General features: G+C 54.1%; 1 protein-coding gene across 3 annotated transcripts; it reads left to right on the top strand.

Moving 5' to 3' along the window:
* The first annotated feature begins 988 nt into the window (after positions 1 to 988).
* Positions 989 to 20,728, top strand: LOC104661042 (PDZ domain-containing protein GIPC1). 3 transcript variants are annotated; one of them, XM_030936854.1, is made up of 9 exons: positions 990 to 1,106; positions 4,408 to 4,462; positions 6,416 to 6,503; positions 15,315 to 15,632; positions 17,781 to 17,966; positions 18,074 to 18,254; positions 18,973 to 19,085; positions 19,716 to 19,797; positions 19,922 to 20,728. In XM_030936854.1, the coding sequence occupies exons 4-9, from the start codon at positions 15,345 to 15,347 to the stop codon at positions 20,071 to 20,073; spliced, it is 1,002 nt and encodes a 333-aa protein (XP_030792714.1). In that variant the 5' UTR covers positions 990 to 1,106; positions 4,408 to 4,462; positions 6,416 to 6,503; positions 15,315 to 15,344; the 3' UTR covers positions 20,074 to 20,728. The 3 variants fall into 3 exon arrangements, with proteins under 3 accessions (XP_010359872.1, XP_030792714.1, XP_010359871.1); XM_010361570.2 differs by lacking the exon at positions 6,416 to 6,503 and having other exon boundaries at positions 989 to 1,106; XM_010361569.2 differs by lacking the exon at positions 4,408 to 4,462 and having other exon boundaries at positions 1,061 to 1,106.
* Positions 20,729 to 22,004: the final 1,276 nt, after the last annotated feature.

Raw genomic sequence — 22,004 nt, forward strand, 5'->3', positions numbered from 1 at the left:
CACAGGTTTGCTGAGAATCTGCTGTGTGGCAGCCTGAGGTGAGAGTGAGGGGTTGACAAGACAGACTTGGCCTCCACCCTCACAGTCAGATGGAGGAGACAGATCTATGAAAGGCTGGCTGCGCACCCTCTGTGACCTAGCCCATAGTAAGAGCCCAATAAACCAACAAGCAAATAAACTATCTCACCCTTGCCTTTCATTCCATCTTGCTTTTCCACACTGATTTACTAGCTCCCACGATACTGCACTATCCTAAAGCATACTGTATCGCTCAGTTCGGCTTTCGCACGCTCTGTTACCTCTACCAGGAGCACATTAGGCTTATTCACTGACGCGTCTGCAGAGGTAGGACAGAGCCTGGCACGGAGCAGGGAGCACATTCAATATTTGATGAGTGAGTGAATGAATGTCCATTGTACAGCCCAGGAAGTAGGGACACTCGGGACCCTCCCTATTCATGTCGGTCCCCCGCCCGCCCCCAGAAAATGAATGCATCTTTTTATCCCCTCCCAGGATGGCCGGGCTGGGGCAGAAGACGCCGGGCGGGGAACTGGGTTGGGGGCTGCCATTGACCCCTACCCAAGCCTCCTAAACGGTCCGCTTTCCTGGACGTCGGAAGTTCGAATCCTTTCCACGAAACCTGGCCTAGGTCACCTGACTCCCCCGCCCCTCACCACCCAGGGCACCCAGATGGACACTCAGCCGACAGCACGTGGTTCAGGAGCCCCAGCTTCCTTCTCATTGGCCGCTCGGCTCCTTCCTCCTTCGCGATTGGCCGGGGCCCAGCTGCGGCTCCCCCCCTCTTCAGCCCTCCGTTGGTACAGCCCGTCGCGGCTTAGGCAGGGCGGGACGGTCCACTGCTTCGCGGCGCGGGGGGGAGTCGGGAAGAGCCGGGCGAGGCGGAGGGATCCCTCTGGAATGTTTCCGTCGGGTCCACCCGAAGCGGACGACGCGGATTGGCCGCAAGCACCGGGAGGCAGCCGCTGATTGGCCGGCCCCGGGCGTCGGCCCCGCCCCCCAGGCGCCGCTGCGGGAGAGGCCCGGGCTGGAGTTTGCGGAGGGCCGAGCCGGGTGCGCACGGGGAGGCGGCGGCGGCGCCGCCGCAGGTGAGTGACTTGGGCGGGAAGGATGTGTCTGCTCCGGGCCCCCGGGGGTCGCAGACCTGCGAGGATCCGGTCGATCGTGAGGGTGGGGCCGGCCCAGTGGACGCGACTGGAGGTCTAGGCTGCGCGCGGGGATGTCGGAGGCCCCTTTCCGGGGAGAGCGGGAGTGGGGGGTGGTGGGGGCAGTTCCCTTCCTGCTGGGGGGCAGGGGACAAACGCCTCCCAACGCTGGGCTGGGGGCTCTGGGCTTGCCCCTCCCCCCGTCCCCCGTCTGGACGGTCCCCATCCCAGCGTGGACAGGCGCGGGCTCGGTGTTTCTGACCCTTTGCTGGGCACTTCCCCTCAGCTAACAGCGTCTGAACCCTCCAGGGTCTGGGGCAGACGCAGTGAGAACCAGCGTCTGGATAACAATCATGAAAAACTCCACTCTAGCTAGCGTTTATTGGAGGGCTTCCGTGTCAGGTATTTACCATGCGGATCATTGACTCTAAACACCTCAATGGGAGGTGCTGTGCCTTGTAAAAAAGGTGAGGCAGCCGACCCAGAGAGGTGGAGTGACTTGCCCAAGGTCACACAGCTAGTAACTGGCACATCTGGCACTGGAACTCATGCCCCAGGGTCCAGAACTGGAGTCACAGCCTCTAGACTGGATACCAATAACTCATGGCTCAATTGTTGCTGAGTAGCTTCGGCCCCCTACCCCTCCCACCCCTACTCCCTACCCCTCCCACCCCTACCCCCTACCCCTCCCACCCCTACCCCCTACCCCCTACCCCCTACCCCTTACCCCTCCCACCCCTCCCACCCCTACCCCCTACCCCTCCCACCCCTCCCACCCCTACCCCCTACCCCTCCCACCCCTCCTACCCCTCCCACCCCTACCTCCTACCCCTCCCACCCCTACCCCCTACTCATCATAAGGGCCACACCTGCTGGTCTTTTGCTTTACCAGCCACTCAAACAGGAAGCTGCCCTCCTGTCCCTTCTCCCCTGAGCTGGAGAGGGCAGGTCTGACTACCTGGGTCCAGAGAAGAGAGTGACGTCTGCAGGGGCCAGGATGCTGGGGTCCTGGGCCCCCTGGGTCCCCCCTGGCAACCTGGGCCGAGGTTGGGAAGTAGGCGTTCTCCCCGGAAACACCCAGGAGCCGGTTTTTCAAGAGTGAATCAGAGGCCTCTCTCCCTCCTTCTCTCCAAAGCAATACTGTGCTGGAAGGGGGAGCCTGGGCGTGGTTTCCCCTTCCCCTAACTTCTACGTGCTCCCAGGAACCCCATTCCCCTCCTCCTGCTGGCCACACTGTGTTTCTGTGTGGGGGTGGGGTTGCTAAGTTTCAGGCCCTTCCCAGGATGAGGGGGTGAGGATGCTGAAATTCCAGCCCAAACACTGTATATCCGGGCTGAAGTGTCTTTTCTTCATCTCTGTGTTCAGGTGTGAGGGGTGCCAGGGAAAGTGGGGAGGCCAGTACAGTTAGCAGCTCCACAGCAGGCATGTTTGGGGGGCTGTTTCGAGGACGGAGGAGCACAGAGAGCAATCAGAATGAGGACCTGAGACACATTAATTCATTCACTTAGTCTACAAATATCTCGTGAGCACCTACTATGTGCATGTGCTAGGCACTGTTCTTGGCACGGAAAATACAATAGTGAACAAAACAAAATTTCTGCTTTTGAGGAGCCGGCAGTCTGAAAGGAAGCAGCCAACAAACAAGTTAGCAAGTAAATAAAGAAGATAATTTCAGATGGCATTAAGTGCTATGAATAAAATAAGAGCAGGTGGTACTGTAGAGAGTAGTTGCGGGCAGGGGGTGCCGGCCCCGCAGATATCAGACAAGGGGGCTGGGCGCGGTGGCTCACGCATGTAATCCCAGCACTTTGGGAGGCCTAGGTGAGTGGATTGCTTGAGGGCAGGAGTTTGAGACCAGCCTGGCCAACATGGGGAAACCCTGTCTTTACTAAAAATAGAAAAATTGGCCGGGCGCGGTGGCTCATGTCTGTAATCCCAGCACTCTGGGAGGCTGAGACAGGTGGGTCAAGAGGTTAGGAGTTCGAGACCAGCCTGATCAACATGGTGAAACCCCCTCTTTACTAAAAATATGAAAATTATTAGCTAGGTGTGGTGGCATGTGCTTGTAAGCCCAGCTACTCAGGAGGCTGAGGCAGGAGAATCGCTTGAACCTGGGAGGCGGAGGTTGCAGTGAGCTGAGATCGTGCCACTGCACTCCAGCCTGGACTACAGAGTGAGACTCCATCTTAAAAAAAATAAAAATAGGCTGGGCATGGTGGCTCATGCCTATAATCCCAGCACTTTGGGAGGCCGAGGCAGGTGGATCACCTGAGGTCAGGAGTTCAAGACCAGTCTGACCAACATGGAGAAACCCTGTCTCTACTAAAAATACAAAATTAGCCGGGTGTGGTGGCACATGCCTGTAATCCCAGCTACACAGGAGGCTGAGGCAGGAGAATCGCTTGAACCCGGTAAGTGGAGGTTGTGGTGAGCCAACGTCGCGCCATTGCACCCCAGCCTGGGCAACAAGAATGAAACTCCGTCTCAAAAATAAATAAATAAATAAGTAATAAAAATACAAATACAAAAATTAGCCAGACGTGGTAGTGCATGCCTATAATCCCAGCTACTCGGGAGGCTAGGGCAGGAGAATCATTTGAACCCAGGAGGTGGAGGTTGCAGTGAGCAGATATCATGCCACTGTGCTGCAACCTGGGTGACAGAGCGAGACTCCATCTCAGAAAAAAAAAAAAAAAAAAAGATGGGCAAGGCCAAGGTCTTTAGGCTGGACCAAGCTTGGAATCGTGTGGTTGGCGCAGAAGATGAACTCAGAGCAGCGATTCTGCGGGGGTTTGTGGATCACAGTAAGGAGTTTACAGTTTTTCTTTCAGAAGGTGGGAAACCGTTGTAAAGTTTCAGGCAGGGCAGTGATGCCATCTGGTTTACGTTTTAAAATAGAGACATGAAGTTAAATGACAGCCTGAGGCTGGAAGACAAGAGTTCTGCCAGGGCAGCATGCAATTAGGTTCATGGGCCTGAGCCGTCTGTACCACAGGGGCGGTTCCAGATTGCTGGGGCAAGCCTGGGAGGCTCCCTGGAGGAGTGGGCCTGGAGTAGGTATTAGCAGGCAGAGAGGGCTGGGATATTCCTGGGCAGGGCAGGGCAGGGCAGAGGAGACACCCATAATAATGACAACAGCGTCCTTAAATGGAGTCTGAGGCAGAATGTAGATGGAATACACGAGTAATCTCTTTGGATTTCCACAATCACCTTGAGAGTGACAGGAATTCCACCCATTTTTCAGATGACGAAACTGAGGCCCTGTGACGTGAAGTGACTTGCCCCCTGCCACGCAGCTGGTAAGTGGCAGGGGTGGGATTTGAACCCAGGCCACGAAGCCTCTTATGGCCGTGGCAGGCAGATTCATTAATCACTCACTTCCCTCACTGCTGTTAATTCCTCCTTACAGGTGGGGACATGGAAGCCGGCATGAACCAGGGCAGTGGGTGTGGGCAGAGAAAGAGAGTAAGGAGGCTGGGAATTGGTGGTCAGGATGTGGGGATCTTGGGAAAAGGAGGAAGCTTGAATCTTGATACAGATGGCAGTAGCAAGGCCGGATGCTGTGGCTCACACCTGTAATCCCAGGACTTTGGGAGGCCGAGGTGGGCGGATCACGAGGTCAGGAGATTGAGACCATCCTGGCTAACATGGTGAAACCCTGTCTCTACTAAAAATACAAAAAATTAGCCGGGCGTGGTGGCGGGCGCCTGTAGTCCCACCTACTCAGGAGACTGAGGCAGGAGAATGGCTTGAACCCGGGAGGCAGAGCTTGCAGTGAGCCGAGATTGCACCACTGCACTCCAGCCTGGGCAACAGAGCGAGACTCCGTCTCAAAAAAAAAAAAGATGGCAGTAGCAGTAATTGTCACCAATATTTATGCAACCCTTATTGTGTGCCAGGACTGTTCAAGCACATGCATGATTTCCTTTGAGCTCAGAGAGGTTAAGACCCTTGCCCAAAGTCACACAGCTATTAAATGATGAAGCCGGGTTCCAGATTCATGTTTTTAGCTTCCTGCCTCCCAGTGCATAGAGCTAGCGGAGTTGGAGGGATGATGAGGGGTCTTTTCGTTTTTCTTTTTCTTTTCTTTTCTTTTCTTCTTCTTCTTTTTTTTTTTTTTTTGTTTTTGAGATAGAGTCTTGCTCTGTCACTCAGGTTGGAGTGCAGTGGCACAATCTCGGCTCACTGCAAACTCTGTCTCCCGGGTTCATGCCATTCTCCTGCCTCAGCCTCCTGAGTAGCTGGGACTACAGGCACCTGCTGCGACCATGCCCGGCTAATTTTTTGTATTTTTTTTTTTCTTTAGTAGAGATGGGGTTTCACCATGGTCTCGATCTCCTGACCTCATGGTCCGCCTGCCTCGGCCTCCCAAAGTGCTGGAATTACAGGCGTGAGCCACTGTGCCCAACCTCTCTTTTCTTTTCTTTCTTTTTTTTCTTTTCTTTTGAGACAGGGTCTTGCTGTTGCCCAAGCTGGAGTGCAGTGGTATGATCGTGGCTTACTGCAACCTCCACCTCCCAGGTTCAAGCAATTCACCTGCCTCAGCCTCCAGAGTAGCTGGGATTTCAGGCATGTGCCAGCACACCCAGCTAATTTTTCCATGTTTTTAGTAGAGATTGGGTTTCACCATGTTGGCCAGGATGGTCTCAAACTCCTGACCTCAAATGATCCAACCTCCTTGACCTCTCAAAGTGCTGGGATTACAGATGTGAGCCACTGTGCCTGGCCCCAGCTAATTTTTTTAACATTTTTAGTAGAGATGGGGTCTTGCTATGTTGCCCAGGCTGGTCTCAAACTCCTGAGCTCAATCCGTCCTCATGCTTCAGCCTCCCAAAGTGCTGAGATTACAGGTGTGAGCCACTGCGCCTGGCCAGTGAGTGCCTGTTGTGTGCTTGCCTCTGTGATGGGTGCTATGAATAGAGAGATGAGGGAACCAATACAAGACTAGTATCCAGAATATATAAAGAGTTCTCACAAATCAATAAGAAAAAGGAGAGGCCATGCAATTAAAAACAGACCATCCATTTAAAAAAAAGTGGGCAAAGACAGGCAGTTCACAGAAAGACAAATCCAAATAGTTAAGAAATATATGGCTGGGCATGGTGGCTCATGCCTGCCTTGGCCTCCCAGAGTGTTAGGATTACAGGTGTGAGCCACCACGCCCGGCCGACCCTGGTTTTTCTTTCTGGCGAGGTCAGAGCCCGGAGAGGGGTCAGAGCAGAGACAAATGTGATGTGACTTATATTTTACAGGACCATTCTGGCTGCTGTCTGGACAAGAAGTCGTGGGGGGTTAGGGTGGAAGCTGGGAAGCCCACAGGAGCCAACCGCACTAGTTTAGGTGAGTGATCATGGAGATGGACCAGGTGAGATGAGAGGGTGTATTAGGGGACAGATGAATGAATAGATGCATGAACAAACAGATACGTGAGACTGGGTGCAGTGGCTCACGCCTGTAATCCCAGCACTTTGGGAGGCCAAGGTGGGCAAATCACCTGAGGTCAGGAGTTTCAGGCCGGGGTGGTCAACATGGAGAAACACCATCTCTACTAAAAATACAAAAATGAGCCAGGCGTGGTGGTACGCACCTGTAATCCCAGCTACTCAGGAGGCTGAGGCAGGAGAATCGCTTGAACCCAGGAGGTGGAGGTTGCAGTGAGCCGAGATCACGCCATTGCACTCCAGCCTGGGTGACAGAGCGAGAGTTCATCTCAAAAAAAAGGAAAAAAGAAAAGATTCGGCTGGGCGCGGTGGCGCAAGCCTGTAATCCCAGCACTTTGGGAGGCCGAGATGGACGGATCACGAGGTCAGGAGATTGAGACCATCCTGGCTAACATGCTGAAACCCCGTCTCTGCTAAAAAATACAAAAAACTAGCCGGGCGAGGTGGCTGGCACCTGTAGTCCCAGCTACTCGGGAGGCTGAGGCAGGAGAATGGCGTGAACCCGGGAGGCAGAGCTTGCAGTGAGCTGAGATCCGGCCACTACACTCCAGCTTGGGCGACAGAGCAAGACTCCGTCTCAAAAAAAAAAAAAAAAGAAAAGATTGGATGCGGCCAAGCTGAATCCAGCATGATCCCCTGGAAGAGACCATTGGATAGGAGGCACCAGGAAGTCCCTTTTACATAAGGAAATACAGGCCGGGTGCAGTGGTTCACACCAGCCTCCTTTGGCTCACACCACGATGGCCAGGCTGGTCTTGAACTCCTGACCTCAGGTGATCCACCCTCCTCAGCCTCCCAAAGTGTTGGGATTATAGGCATGAGCCACCACCACTGTGCCCGGCCTAACTCATGTATTTTCTTTCTTTCTTTCTTTTCTTTTTTTTTTTTTCTGAGATGGAGTCTCACTCTGTCGCCTAGGCTAGAGTGCAGTGGAGCCATCTCGGCTCACTGCAAGCTCTGCCTCCCAGGTTCATGCTATTCTCCTGCCTCACCTCCCGAGTAGCCAGGACTACAGGCGTCCACCACCACGCCTGGCTAATTTTTTTTGTATTTTTAGTACAGACGGGGTTTCACTGTGTTAGCCAGGACGGTGTCGAACTCCTGACCTTGTCATCCTCCCGCCTCAGCCTCCCAAAATGCAGGGATTACAGGTATAAGCCATCGTACCTGGCCAACTACTGTATTTTCTAGATAACTAATCCAGGCTTTTGAGAGCAAGCACTCAGTGCTCCCAGAGCTGCTTCAAGCCATTCAGGAGAGATCTGTCTCCGTAACACAGATACCTCCTACTAGGCCCCCCACCTCCCAACACCACACCACCACTTTGGAGATCAAATTTTAGCATGAGTTTCAATGGGGCAAACCTTATCCAAACCATCGCAGGCTGGGTGTGGTAGCTCATGCCTATAATCCCCACACTTTGGAAGGCCAAGGCGGGAGGATTGCTTGAGCCCAGGAGTTCAGGACCAAACTGGGCAATGTAGTGAGACCCGTCTCTACAAGAAATAAAAATTAGCTGGGCATGGCGCTGAACACCTGTAGTCTCAGCTATTCAGGAGGTCGAGACAGGAGGATTGCTTGAGCCCGGGAGTTTGAGGCGGTAGTAAGCTGTGATCATATCACTGCACTGCAGCCTGGATGACATAGTGAGACCCCATCTTTAAAAAAAAAAAAAAAAATCAAGACAACATAGCAACGCTGTTACCTCCCTGCCCTCATGTTCTCACTATCCCCCCTTCACTCACTGTTCCAACCCCACAGGCCTCCTCACTGTTCCTCAAACATGCCAATTGCATGCCCAGTTCAGGGCTTTTCTTTTCTTTTCTTTTTTTTGTGTGTATGTTTAGACAGAATCTCACTCTTTTTCCCAGGCTGGAGTGCAATGGCGCGATCTCAGCTCACTGCAACCCCTGCCTTCTGGATTCACATGATTCTCCTGCCTCAGCCTCCTAAGTAGCTGGGATCACAGGCATGGGGCACCATGCCCAGCTAATTTTTGTATTTTTAGTAGAGACAGGGTTTGCATGCACCACCATACCTGACTAATTTTTGTATTATTAGTAGAGATGGGGTTTCACCATGTTGGTCAGGCTGGACTCAAACTCCTGACCTCGTGATCTGCCTGCCTTGGCCTCCCGAAGCGCTGCGATTACAGGCGTGAACCACTGTGCCTGGCCAGGGCTTTTCTTTGTTTTTTTTGAGATGGAGTCTCAGTTTTTCACCCAGGCTGGAGTGCAGTGGTGTGATCTGGGCTCACTGCAACCTCCGCCTCCTGCGTTCAAGTGATTCTCCCGCCTCAGCTTCCCAAGTAGCTGGGATCACAGGTGTGCACCACCACGCCCACCTGTGTGTTGTATTTGTAGTAGAGATGGGGTTTTGCCATATTGGCCAGGCTGGTCTCGAACTCCTGACCTCATGTGATCCATCAACCTCGACCTCCCAAAGTGCTGGGATTACAGACTTGAGCCCCCATGCCCAGCCCCAGCTCAGGGCCTTTCTACTGGCTGTTCTCTCTAGTTGGAACGTTCTTGTCCCAAATCATTGCATGAATGCTCCCTCCTGTCGTTCAGGTCTCAAGTTCAGCTTCACTTGCTCAGAGACACCCTCACTGATCTTGTCTGTAGAACTTGTCTTGCTTTGTCTCCATGTCACTATTAAAAATTATATGAGGCTGGGCACAGTGGCTCATGCCTATAATCCCAGCTCTTTGGGAGGTCAAGGCAGGAGGATTACTTGAGCCCAGGAATTTGAGACCAGCTGGGATAACATAGCAAGACCCTGTCTCTCAAAAATAAAAATAAAAAAATTAGCAGGGCATGGTGGCAAGCACCTGTGGTCCTAGCTACTCAGGAGGCTGAGATGGGAGGATCACTTGAGCCCAGGAGGGCAAGGGTGCAGTGAGCTCTGATTGCACCACTGCACTTCAGCCTGGGCAACACAGGAAGACTGTCAAAAAAAAAAAAGGAAAATAAAGGAAAAAAATTATATTAGACATTTACTCATTTCCCTTCTCACTGTGCGTTTCCTCTTCCGGACTGTCCACTTCTGGAGGTGATAGGCAGAGCCCCAGCTAGCCTATATAGCATCTGTGAGTGAGTTAGAAAGACATCTCTTCGGCCGGGCACAGTGGCTCACGCCTGTAATCCCAGCAATTTGGGAGGCCAAGGCGAGCAGATCACGAAGTCAGGAGTTCGAGACCAGCCTGGCCAACATAGTGAAACTCTGTCTCTACTAAAAACACAAAAAAATTAGCCAGGCATGGTGGCGTGTACCTATAGTCCCAGCTACCCGGGATGCTGAGGCAGGAGAATTGCTGGAACCTGGGAGGTGAAGGGTGCAGTGAGCGAAGACTGCACCACTGCACTTCAGTCTTGGCAACAGAATGAGACTCTGTCTCAAAAAAAGAAAAAAGGAAAGAAAGACATCTCTTCCTCCTGGCAGGCACCACACCAAGAAATGTAGCTTGGCAGGCAGCGTGTAGGCCAAATTTCAGTCCTACTTGTCATCTTGGTCTAGTAATTTTGCACAGTGCACAACCTGTGTAACTGAACATGGTGGCCCTAGTCAAGGATCTTGCTTTTTTTATTGAAGACAATATCTAAAATGGTGCGTCAAATATAGTAAGTACTTAAAAAAAAAAAAAAAAGCTGGGCGCGGTGGCTCAAGCCTGTAATCCCAGCACTTTGGGAGGCCGAGACGGGCGGATCACGAGGTCAGGAGATCGAGACCATCCTGGCTAACACGGTGAAACCCCGTCTCTACTAAAAAATACAAAAAAAAAACTAGCCGGGCGAGGTGGCGGGCGCCTGTAGTCCCAGCTACTCGGAGGCTGAGGCGGGAGAATGGCGTAAATCCGGGAGGCGGAGCTTGCAGTGAGCTGAGATTGCACCACTGCACTCCTGCTTGGGTGACAGAGCAAGATTCTGTCTCCAAAAAAGAAAGAGAGAGAGAGAGAGAGAGAGAGAGAGAGAGAGAGAGAGAGAGAGGGAGGGAGGGAGGGAGGGAGGAAGAAAGAAAGGAAAGAAAAAGAAAGAAAAAGAAAGAAAGAAAGGAAGGAAGGAAGGAAGGAAAGAAAGAAGAAAAGAAAAGAAAAGAAAAGAAAAAAAAAAAAGAGAAAGAAAGAAAGAAAAAAAAATGTATGTCCATCAAGACAAGTTTTTGCTGTGGAAAACAATCCCAAAAGGCTTAGTGGCTGAATTCAGCAAAGGTTTGCTTTTCCTTCCTGCTACACTTCCACTGTGGCTCAGCAGGGGGCGCCATTCACTGTAGTCATTCAGGGCCTGGCCTCAGAGTCGCCACCATATCAAATGTGGCTCATCACCCTGCCTGGGAGAGATCGATCTCTGGAGGCTCCAGCACTTAAATGCCTCAGCCCAGAAATGTCATGTGCCACTTCCTCTCACAACCCATTTGGCAGAAATAATCATTTAGCTGCCCAGTCACAAGGAGGTCAGGAAGTGCCATCTACCTGTTTGGTCCAAAGCGGGAGAGTCAGAAATTGTTGGCACACAGTGTTAGTGACTGTGGCTGATAGGAAACCAGAAGCGTAGTCGCTTTGAGGCTCCATTTTTCTCATCTGTTCAATGAACGTAATGACTGCATAATGTGATCCCTATGTTACAGTGTGGTGTGAGGGTTAAGGAAGGTCACAGGCTGGGCACAGTGGCCCATACCAGTCATACCAGAGCTTTGGGAGGCCAAAAGCTCCTTGAAGCCAGGAGTTCCAGACCAGTCTGGGCAACATAGAAAGATCTCCTCCTTGTCGGGCGCGGTGGCTCACGCCTGTAATCCCAGCACTTTGGGAGGCTGAGGCGGGTGGATCACGAAGTCAGGAGATCAAGACCATCCTGGCTAATGTGGTGAAACCCGTGTCTACCAAAAATACAAAAAATTAGCCAGGCGTGGTGGCAGGTGCCTGTTGTCCCAGCTACTCTGGAGGCTGAGACAGGAGAATGGCGTGAACCCTGGAGGTGGAGTTTGCAGTGAGCTGAGATCGCACCACTGCACTCCAGCCTGGGTGACAGAGTGAGACTCTGTCTCAAAGAAAAAAAAAAAAACACTCCTTACTATATACATATGTTTTTTTTTTTTTTTTTGAGACAGAGTCTATCTCTTGTCACCCAGACTGGAGTGAGTGCATTGGCATGATCTCTGCTCACTGCCAACCTTCGTCTCCTGGGTTCACGTGATTCTTCTGCCTCAGCCTCCGCAGTAACTGGGACTACAGGCATGTGCCACCACACCTGGCTAAGTTTTGTACTTTTAGTAGATATGTGGTTTCACCATGTTGGCCATGCTGGTCTCGAACTCCTGACCTCAGGTGTTCTGCTCACCTCAGCCTCCCAAAGTGCTGGGATTACAGATGTGAGCCATCGCCCCAGGCCTACAATAAAATTAAAAAATAATAATATTTTTTATTATTTTTTACACTACAGGTGTGGTGGTACACGCCTGTAGTTCTAGTCACTTGGGAAGCTGAGAACAGAGGATGGCTTGAGCCCAGGAGGTCAAGGCTGCAGTGAGCCATTATCATGATCACCCCACTGCACTCCTACCTGGGGGACAGAGCAAGAAGAGACCCTGACTCTTTTTTTTTTTTTTTTTAAAGACTGAGTCTTGCTTTGTTGCCCAGGCTGGAGTACAGTGGTGCAATCTCAGCTCACTGCAATCTCCGCCTCCCGGGTTCAAGTAATTCTCTCGTCTCAGCCTCTCGAGTAGCTGGGATTACAGATGCCCGCCACCACAGCCAGCTAATTTTTGTATTTTTAGTAGAGTCGGGGTCTCACCATGTTGGCCAGGCTGATCTCCAACTCGTGACCTCAGGTGATCTGCCCACCTTGGCCTCCCAAAGTGCTGGGATTACAGGCAGGCACAATGGCTCATTCCTGTACTCCCAGCACTTTTGAGAGGCTGAGGCAGGAGGATTGCTTGAGCCTAGGAGTTTGAGATCACTTTGGGCAACATATTGAGACCTCCCCCCATCTCTGCAAAAAGTTTTTTTTTTTTTTTTGAGATGGAGTCTTACTCTGTCACCCAGGCAATAGCGCGGTCTCAGCTCACTGCAACCTCCGCCTCCCAGGTTTAAGTGATTCTCCTGCCTCAGCCTCCTGAGTAGCTAAGACTATAGGCACATGCTACCACACCTGGCTAATTTTTGTCTTTTTTTAGTAGAGACAGGGTTTCACTGTGTTGGCCAGGCTGGTCTTGAACTCCTGACCTCGTGATCCACCCACCTCGGCCTCCCAAAGTGTTGGGATTAGACCACCACGTCTGGTCTGCAAAAAGTTTTAAAACATTAGCTGAGGCCGGGCACAGTGGCTCAAGCCTGTAATCCCAGCACTTTGGGAGGCAGAGAAGGGCGGATCACGAGGTCAGAAGATCGAGACGATCCTGGCTAACACGGTGAAACCCCGTCTCTACTAAAAAAATACAAAAAACTAGCCGGGTGAGGTGGCGGGCGCCTGTAGTCCCAGCTACTCGGGAGGCTGAGGCAGGAGAATGGCGTGAACCCGGGAGGCGGAGCTTGCAGTGAGCTGAGATCCGGCCACTACACTCCAGCTTGGGCGACAGAGCGAGACTCCGTCTCAAAAAAAAAAAAAAAAAAAAAATTAGCTGAGCATTAGCCAGGTGCAGTGACTCATGCTTGTAATCCCAGCACTTTGGGAGGCTGAGGTGGGTGGATCACTTGAGGTCTGGAGTTCAAGACCAGCCTGGCCAACTTGGTGAAACCCCATCTTTACCAAAAGTGTAGAAATTAGCCTGGTGTGGTGGCGCACACCTGTAATCCCAGCTACTTGGGAGGCTGAAACAAGAGAATTGCTTGAACCCGGGAGACAGAGGTTGCAGTAAGCTGAGATTGCACCACTGCACTCCAGCCTGGGCAACAGAGCAAGACTCGGTCAAAAAAAAAAAAAAAAAGTCAGGATCTCCTCAAGATTCGCTTGAACCTGGGAGGTGGCGGTTGCAGCGAGCCAAGATCACACCACTGCACTCCAGCCTAGAGGACAAAGTGAGACTGCCTCTCAAAAAAATAAAATAAAATAAAGGTTAGCTGAGCTTCATGGATGTGCCTATGATCCCAGCTATTTGAGAGACAGGCGTGAGGATCCCTTGAGCCTGGGAAATCAAGACTTCAGTGAGCTTTAATTACACCACTACAGTCTAGGTGACAGAGCAAGACCCTGTCACAACAACAAACGAAACAAACAAGGTCACAAAGCAATAATCCTAGCTGCTGCTGTTATTATTATTATTATTATTTTTTTTTTTTTTTTTGAGGCGGAGTCTTCCTCTGTCACCCAGGCTGGAGTGCAGTGGCCGGATCTCAGCTCACTGCAAGCTCCGCCTCCCGGGTTCACGCCATTCTCCTGCCTCAGCCTCCCGAGTAGCTGGGACTACAGGCGCCCGCCACCTCGCCCGGCTAGTTTTTTGTATTTTTAGTAGAGACGGGGTTTCACCATGTTAGCCAGGATGGTCTCGATCTCCTGACCTCGTGATCCGCCCGTCTCGGCCTCCCAAAGTGCTGGGATTACAGGCTTGAGCCACCGCGCCTGGCCGCTGTTATTATTTTTGAGACAGAGTCTTGCTTTTTAGCCCAGGATGGAGTGCAGTGGTGTGATCTTGGCTCACTGCAATCTCTGCCTCCTGGGTTCAAGCAATTCTCACGCCTCAGCCTCTTGAATCGCTGAGATTACAGGCGTGCTTGGCTACTTTTTTTGTATTTTTGGTGGAGATGGGATTTCAACATGTTGGTTGGGAATCTTGAAATCCTGACCTCAAGTGATTCTCCCGTCTCAGCCTCCCACAGTGCTGGGATTACAGGTGTGAGCATTCTATTCTATTCTATTCTTTTTTTTTTTTTTTTGAGACGGAGTCTCACTCTGTCGCCGGGGCTGGAGTGCAGTGGCCGGATCTCAGCTCACTGCAAGCTCCGCCTTCCGGGTTCACGCCATTCTCCTGCCTCAGCCTCCCGAGTAGCTGGGACTACAGGCGCCCGCCACCTCGCCCGGCTAGTTTTTTGTATTTTTTAGTAGAGACGGGGTTTCACCGTGTTAGCCAGGATGGTCTCGATCTCCTGACCTTGTGATCCGCCCGTCTCGGCCTCCCAAAGTGCTGGGATTACAGGCTTGAGCCACCGCGCCCGGCCTCTATTCTATTCTATTCTATTCTATTCTATTCTATTCTATTCTATTCTATTCTATATTCTATATTCTATATTCTATATTCTATATTCTATATTCTATATTCTATTCTAGTTTTAGACAGAGCCTTAGTCTGTCACCCAGGCTAGAGTGCAGTGGTGCAATCTCGGCTCGCTGCAACCTCCACCTCCCAGGTTCAAGCTATTCTTGTGCCTCAGCCTCCCGAGTAGCTGGGATCACAGGTGTGCACCATTACACCCGGCTAATTTTTATATTTTTAGTAGATGTGGGGTTTCACCATGTTGGCCAGGCTGGTTTCAAACTCCTGACCTCAAGTGATCCGCCCACCTCAGCCTCCCATAGTGGTGGGATTACAGGCGTGAGCCACTGCGCCCAGCCCTGTTACTACTTTTATATAAAAGGGTCCCATCACTATACAAGAGACGAGGATTTCAACCGAGTCCAGTTTGTTCTCTGAGTACTTCCTTGGGCTTGTGTGGTTTGAGTAGTGTGGGAGGGGCACCCAAAGCCCTTGCCCAGGCCCTGAGCAAGCACTTCCTCTCCTACAGATCCTCTGGTGACCCCACTTCTCACTGCTCATGCCGCTGGGACTGGGGCGGCGGAAAAAGGCGCCCCCTCTAGTGGAAAATGAGGAGGCTGAGCCAGGCCGTGGCGGGCTGGGCGTGGGGGAGCCAGGGCCCCTGGGTGGAGGTGGGGCGGGGGGCCCCCAAATGGGCTTGCCCCCCCCTCCCCCAGCCCTGCGGCCCCGCCTCGTGTTCCACACCCAGCTGGCCCATGGCAGTCCCACTGGCCGCATTGAGGGCTTCACCAACGTCAAGGAGCTGTATGGCAAGATCGCCGAGGCCTTCCGCCTGCCAACTGCCGAGGTACCCACTGGGGAACCGGGCACCAGGGTCCCTGATGGTGGGCCAGAGGCCTGGGCCTGCATCCCGTTTGTAAGCTGGGATTCAGATGCCGAAGCTACAGATGTTAAGCCTGTGCCCCACTCAGTGGCGGGGGCCAATGGCCTGGGCTGGATCTGAGTTCCCATCAGGCACTGGGAGGCCTGTGCCCCTATGAATTGTGGGGAACTGGAGGCCAGGGCTGGATGCTGAGTTCCCCTCAGGCACTGCGAGGCGTGTGCCCCAGTGGATTGTGGGAGCTGATGACCAGGGCTGCATGCTGATATCCCATCAGGCACTGGGAGGGCTGTACCCCCAGTAGATTATGCAAGACTGATGGCCAGGGCTGGATGCTGAGTTCCCAGCAGGCACTGGGATACCTGAGCTTCAGTGGATTGTGGGAGGCCAGGGCTGGATGTATTGATTGGATGGATGGATTGAGAGGCCTTCATCCCAGTCTATTGTGCAAGACTGACAGCCAGGGCTGGATGCTGGGTTCCCATCAGGCATTAGGAGGCCTGTGCCCCAGTGAAGTATGGAGAACTGGAGGCCAAACCTGGATGCTGAGTTCCCATCAGGCATTGGGAGGCCAGTGCCCCAGGAGATGGTGGAGGCTGGAGGCCAGATACATGATGCACTTCTCCGTGATGCCTTGGAGAATCCCAACACTGTGGGAGGCTGGCTTGCCTGGCACCAAGCACTGTGGGGATGGATGGGAGGGGGTCAAGGATGGCAATAGTGGGTTTGAACAAGTAGATGCAGGGGTCTCCATAAGTGGGGTGAGTTTCTGTGTCCTCCACAAGTATTTCCTGAGCACTCACTGTGTGCCAGGCTCCATTCCCTGAAAGCAGCAATGAAGTTTTTTTGTTTTTTTTGTTTTGTTTTGTTTTTTTGAAATGGAGTCTTGCTCTGTCACCAGGCTGGAGTGCAATCGTGTAATCTTGGCTCACTGCAACCTCCACTTCCTGGATTCAAACCATTCTCCTGCCTTAGCCTCCCGAGTAGTTGGGATTGCAGGTGCCTGTCACCACGCCCAGCTAATTTTTGTATTTTTAGTAGAGACAGGATTTCACCATGTTGGTCAGGCTGGTCTTGATCTCTTGACCTCGTGATCCACCCGCCTCGGCCTCCCAAAGTGTTGGGATTACAGGTGTGAGCCACCGCGCCCGGCACAGCAATGAATTTTTTTTTTTTTTTTTTTTTTTGAGACGGAGTCTCGCTCTGTCGCCCAGGCTGGAGTGCAGTGGCGCGATCTCGGCTCACTGCAAGCTCCGCCTCCCGGGTTCAGGCCATTCTCCTGCCTCAGCCTCCTGAGTAGCTGGGACTACAGGCGCCTGCCACCGCGCCCGGCTAATTTTTTTTGTATTTTTAGTAGAGACGGGGTTTCACCGTGGTCTCGATCTCCTGACCTTGTGATCCGCCCGCCTCGGCCTCCCAAAGTGCTGGGATTACAGGCGTGAGCCACCACGCCCGGCCAGCAATGAATTTTTGCTAGGACAGAAATCCTAGCTGGGTACAGTGGTGCACACCTATAGTCCCAGCTACTTGGGAGGTTGAGGTAGGGGGGATCACTGGAACTCAGGAGTTCCAGGCCAGCCTGGGCAACATAATGAGGCTCTCATCTCTAAAAAAAATTATTTTAACTATGTGGGTGTGGTGGCATGTGCCTGTGGTCCCAGCTACTCGGGAGACTGAGATAGGAGGATCACTTGAGCCCAGGAATTGGAGACCAGCCTGTGCAACATAGTGAAACCCCATATCTCCACAAAAAAAATACAAAAATTAGCCAGGCATGGCTAGTCGTAGTTCCAGCTATTTGGGAGGCTGAGGTGGGAAGATTGCTGGAATCTGGGAGATTGAGGCTGCAGTGACTATGATTGCACCACTGCGCTCCAGCCTGGGTGACAGAGCAAGACCTGTCTCAAAATAAAAAAAAGAAAGGAAAATTAAATCCTAGTTCTAGCAGGGCTGACACGCTAATGTGGGCCCTGCCCTGGCCCTGGCTCAGTGGGTGATCGGGCACTGGGATGGAATCCCACTAGTCCTCTCCTAACTCTCTCCCTTCGCCCTCCAGTGGTGATTAGCAAAGGGGGAGGGAGGGAGGAGAGGGTTCAGCATCTCCCACCGCTGCAGGTGATGTTCTGCACCCTGAACACCCACAAAGTGGACATGGACAAGCTCCTGGGGGGCCAGATTGGGCTGGAGGACTTCATCTTTGCCCACGTTAAGGGGCAGCGCAAGGAGGTGGAGGTGTTCAAGTCGGAGGATGCACTCGGGCTCACCATCACGGACAACGGGGCTGGCTACGCCTTCATCAAGGTGCCTGGGGAGACGGGGCACCTCGGAGGCCTGGGAGTGAGGGTGGGCCACGGGACCCTGGAAACCAAGGCAGAGTCCCAAGGGCTGATGATTCCCCATCCCCGCAGCGCATCAAGGAGGGCAGCGTGATCGACCACATCCACCTCATCAGCGTGGGCGACATGATCGAGGCCATTAACGGGCAGAGCCTGCTGGGCTGCCGGCACTACGAGGTGGCCCGGCTGCTCAAGGAGCTGCCTCGAGGCCGTACCTTCACACTGAAGCTCACGGAGCCTCGCAAGGCCTTCGGTGAGGAGCAGCCCCCTGGACCTCCCCAATGGGGCTGCTCGCATGGGCGCAGGCGGTGGTGCCGGGAGCGGCCAGCAGGTGGCGCCCGAGCCTGGCCAGCCGAAAGGGAAGTGGGTGCAGCCCCTCCCGGCCCCGAGAGGAGGTGCTGGTCCTTGGCCCAGCCGGGGAGAAGGGCCGGGGCAAGGAGGAAGGTGTCCTCACCCCTGGCCAGCCCCCACCCCCAACAGGCCAGACTTGGCCGCTCAGTACCAGCCCCCCGACTTTTCCATCTGGCTTCACTAACTCTCAGGAATGGGCCCCAGGCCCCTGAGATGGGGGTGGGGGACTGAATCACTTCCCCCGGCAGGTAGCGCTGGTCTGTGGCCCAGGAGCCATACCCCCTTGGCCAAGAGGAGACGGACTCAGGCAGTTGGAGACTCAGGCTGGGGTACACCCGTTTCCTGTCCCAGCCCCGGGGAGCAGAAGTGGCCCCTCCAGTCTCCCCTCTAGCATTTCCTATTCCTGGCCCCCAGCTGTCCCCCCTGCTCTGCCCCACAGCCATGCCAGGCCTGAGTCAGGATTCCTGCCCTCCTGGGATCACCCTGGCCCCAGCCCCCAGGAACTTGCAGAAGTTTGGAGAAGTTTGGGGTTGTGTCGAAAGCCAGGAGGGCCAAGTTCCTGCCCAGAGCATGCTAAAACCGAGCTTCCCCCACACTCACCCCTCTCCGACCTCCCACAGACATGATCAGCCAACGCTCAGCGGGTGGCCGCCCTGGCTCCGGCCCACAACTGGGCACTGGCCGAGGGACCCTGCGGCTCCGATCCCGGGGCCCTGCCACGGTGGAGGATCTGGTGAGTGCTCCAGCTGGACCCTGTCTCCAGCATTCCTTCCCTTTCTTTTTTTGAGACAGTTTCACTGTTGTCACCCAGGCTGGAGTGTAGTAGCGTGATCTCGGCTCACTGCAACCTCAGCCTCACAGGTTCAAGTGATTCTCCTGCCTCAGCCTCCCAAGTAGCTGGGACTACAGGCGCCCGCCACCATGCCTGGCTGATTTTTGTATTTTTAGTAGAGACGGGGTTTCACCATGTTGGCCAGGCTGGTCTCGAACTCCTGGCCTCAGGTGATCCAGCCTCCTTGGCCTCCCAAAGTGCTGGGATTATAGGCGTGAGCCACCACCCCCAGCCCTCCCTTTCTTTTCATAATAGGCAGTGTTACCTGTTAGCTGAGGAGACTCTGGGCAGACAGCCTGGATTCTAGTCCACTTCTGCCACTTCCCAGCTCCCAGGGACCTTCCTTGGGCACGCGGTCCTCAGTTTGCCCATCAGTAAAATGGGGATGAGATGAACACCAATACCTTCTTCTCAGGGTTGTCCTGAGGTCTAAATAGGAATATATGTAAAGTGGTGACAAGGGCGGTCAGTCCATTTACAATGTATGTTCACATTGTTATGATGTCGCTGTCATCCCTCCCTGGCCCCCAGCCCTCTGCCTTTGAAGAGAAGGCCATTGAGAAGGTGGATGACCTGCTGGAGAGTTACATGGGTATCAGGGACACGGAGTTGGGTAAGTGAGGGCTGCCTGCGGGGGTATGGGGGGCGGCATCTAGGTCTGGTGCTGACTGAATCCACCCTGAGCCCCTTGGTCCCTGGTGTCATTTGTGCCTCCATTCTGCCCCCTCCCCCAATAGCGGCCACCATGGTGGAGCTGGGAAAGGACAAAAGGAACCCGGATGAGCTGGCCGAGGCCCTGGACGAACGGCTGGGTGACTTCGCCTTCCCTGACGAATTCGTCTTTGACGTCTGGGGCGCCATCGGGGACGCCAAGGTCGGCCGCTACTAGGACTCCCCCCGGACCCTGCGATGATGACCCGGGCCCAACCTGGTGGGGGCCCCCAGCAGCGACACTGACATCAGGACTCAAGCCTCCAGCCTGAGCCTAGCTCAGCAGCCCAAGGATGATGGGGAGGGGAGGTGGGGCCGGGCCCCCTGCTCCGCTCCAATCGGTACCATCCCCTCCCCGGTTCCCAATCTGTCCGGGGTCCCCGGCCCCCCTGTGCCCTGTTCCCCACCTACCTCAGCCGGGTCAGGCACGGGGAGGGGAGGGATCGGCCAAATTGGGCGGCCACCCCCGCCTCCACCACTTTCCACCATCAGCTGCCAAACTGGTCCCTCCGTCTCCCTGGGGCCTTGGGTTCTGTTTGGGGGTCACGACCTTCCTAGTTTCCTGACGCAGGGAATATAGGGGAGAGGGTTGTCCCTCCCCCCAGCAAATGCAATAATGCCCTCGCCCCTCCTGAGAGGAGCCCCCTCCCCGTGGAGCCTGTTACCTCCGCATTTGACATGAGTCTGCTGTGAACCCCCCAACCTCCTCCCCAACTCCCATCTCCCCCTCCAGGCCTATCCCTGGCCCAGAGCAGGAGGGAGGGAGGGACGATGGCGGTGGGCTTTTGTATCTGAATTTGCTGTCTTGAACATAAAGCATCTATCTGCTGTTGGACCTGCGTGGCTTCGGGGTGGGAGAGGGGGAGGGTCGGAGCTGAGAAAGAATTCAGCAGCTGAAATCCATCTTCCGCAGGCTCCAAATTGAATTAGGAGCTGGCACCAGGCCGCCTGCCCCCTCCCACTGTTCCTTCTGGCTGCAGGCCACCAGGCTTCCAGGCAGGGCCAGAGCTTCCTGGACTACTGAGGGTTCAAATCCTGCCCCCTCTCCCACAAGGCCTCCCGCCCCCTGGAGCTTCACAAGGCTGCCGTCTGCAGCCGGTGACAACCCCTGGACGGTGGGGAGTACCAGGGCATTGAAACTTGGAAATAGATGGACCCTCAGGCCTACCAGAGCCCCACTCCTACACCGGGAAGTTGGGGGCAGGCACGATGCAGCCCCCACCCCACCCGGCCCAATGCTGGACATGCAGGCGTCCATGGGGCACCCTGCTTACTAAACCCGGCATACTTGTTTTGACAACTCATCTTCGAGGATTGAGGGTGATCAGGGAAAGGCAGGGTGGAACCCTGGCCAGACCTGGAGAGAAGGGAAGGGATTGAAGCAAGGGGTGCTGGGCCACAGGGCCCCACAGGAATGTTTGGGGGTGAGCCGAGAGGCTGTGGAGAAGTCTGAGGCCAGCTTGCAATCCTTGTTCCAACAGGTGGGCTGGCACTGGGCCACCAGGAAGAGGAGAAGGGAGGAAAAAAGGGAAGACCCTCGGGGCTGGGTGTTGGTGTGCAGACCCGGGTGGAGTGGGGAGCCACTGTCCCGGTGACTCGGGGCAGACCTGAACACCTGTGGGCTCCTTGGGTGTGTGTGCTGGGAGCCGGCTGTGGTGGTGAAGGGGTGTGGCTGTGTGCGTCTCGGGGGTTGGGTAGGACTGTGCGTCTATCAGAGTGTTGACGGCTGGTGGCGCGGTGAGGGAGGGCTGTGTTGTGGGTGAGGGATGTGATCACTGGCTCTGTGTTCCAGGGCAACTGCACGTGTAACTGGCAGTGTCTGGTGGTGGGGAGTGCAATGGAGTGACTGTCAGGGTGTCCTGGGATGTGGGTGTGTGTGTCTTAGGGTGCTGTTGTTTCTGGGGCAAGGAGGGGTGCCTGGCTAGGTCTCGGGGTGTTCAGGGGAGTTAGGGTATGTCTCAGGGTGTTGCTGTTTCCTGGGTGGGGGTGCTGGCTAGGTCTTGAGGTGTCTAGGGATGCAGGTGTGTATGTCTCAGGGCGTTGCTGTTTTGGGGTGAGGGTGGGGGTGGCCAGCTACGTCTCTGGTGTCCAGGGGCAGGGGGTGTCACT

The sequence above is a fragment of the Rhinopithecus roxellana genome, chromosome 8 (assembly GCF_007565055.1).
Source record: "Rhinopithecus roxellana isolate Shanxi Qingling chromosome 8, ASM756505v1, whole genome shotgun sequence".
Taxonomy (NCBI): domain Eukaryota; kingdom Metazoa; phylum Chordata; class Mammalia; order Primates; family Cercopithecidae; genus Rhinopithecus; species Rhinopithecus roxellana.

Coding starts and splice junctions, on each gene's coding strand:
- LOC104661042 (XM_010361570.2), top strand. CDS start 15,345: ATGCCGCTGGGACTGGGGCGGCGGAAAAAGGCGCCCCCTCTAGTGGAA. Junction 17,967..18,073: donor CTGGCTACGCCTTCATCAAG/GTGCCTGGGGAG, acceptor CCATCCCCGCAG/CGCATCAAGGAGGGCAGCGT. Junction 18,255..18,972: donor GGAGCCTCGCAAGGCCTTCG/GTGAGGAGCAGC, acceptor GACCTCCCACAG/ACATGATCAGCCAACGCTCA.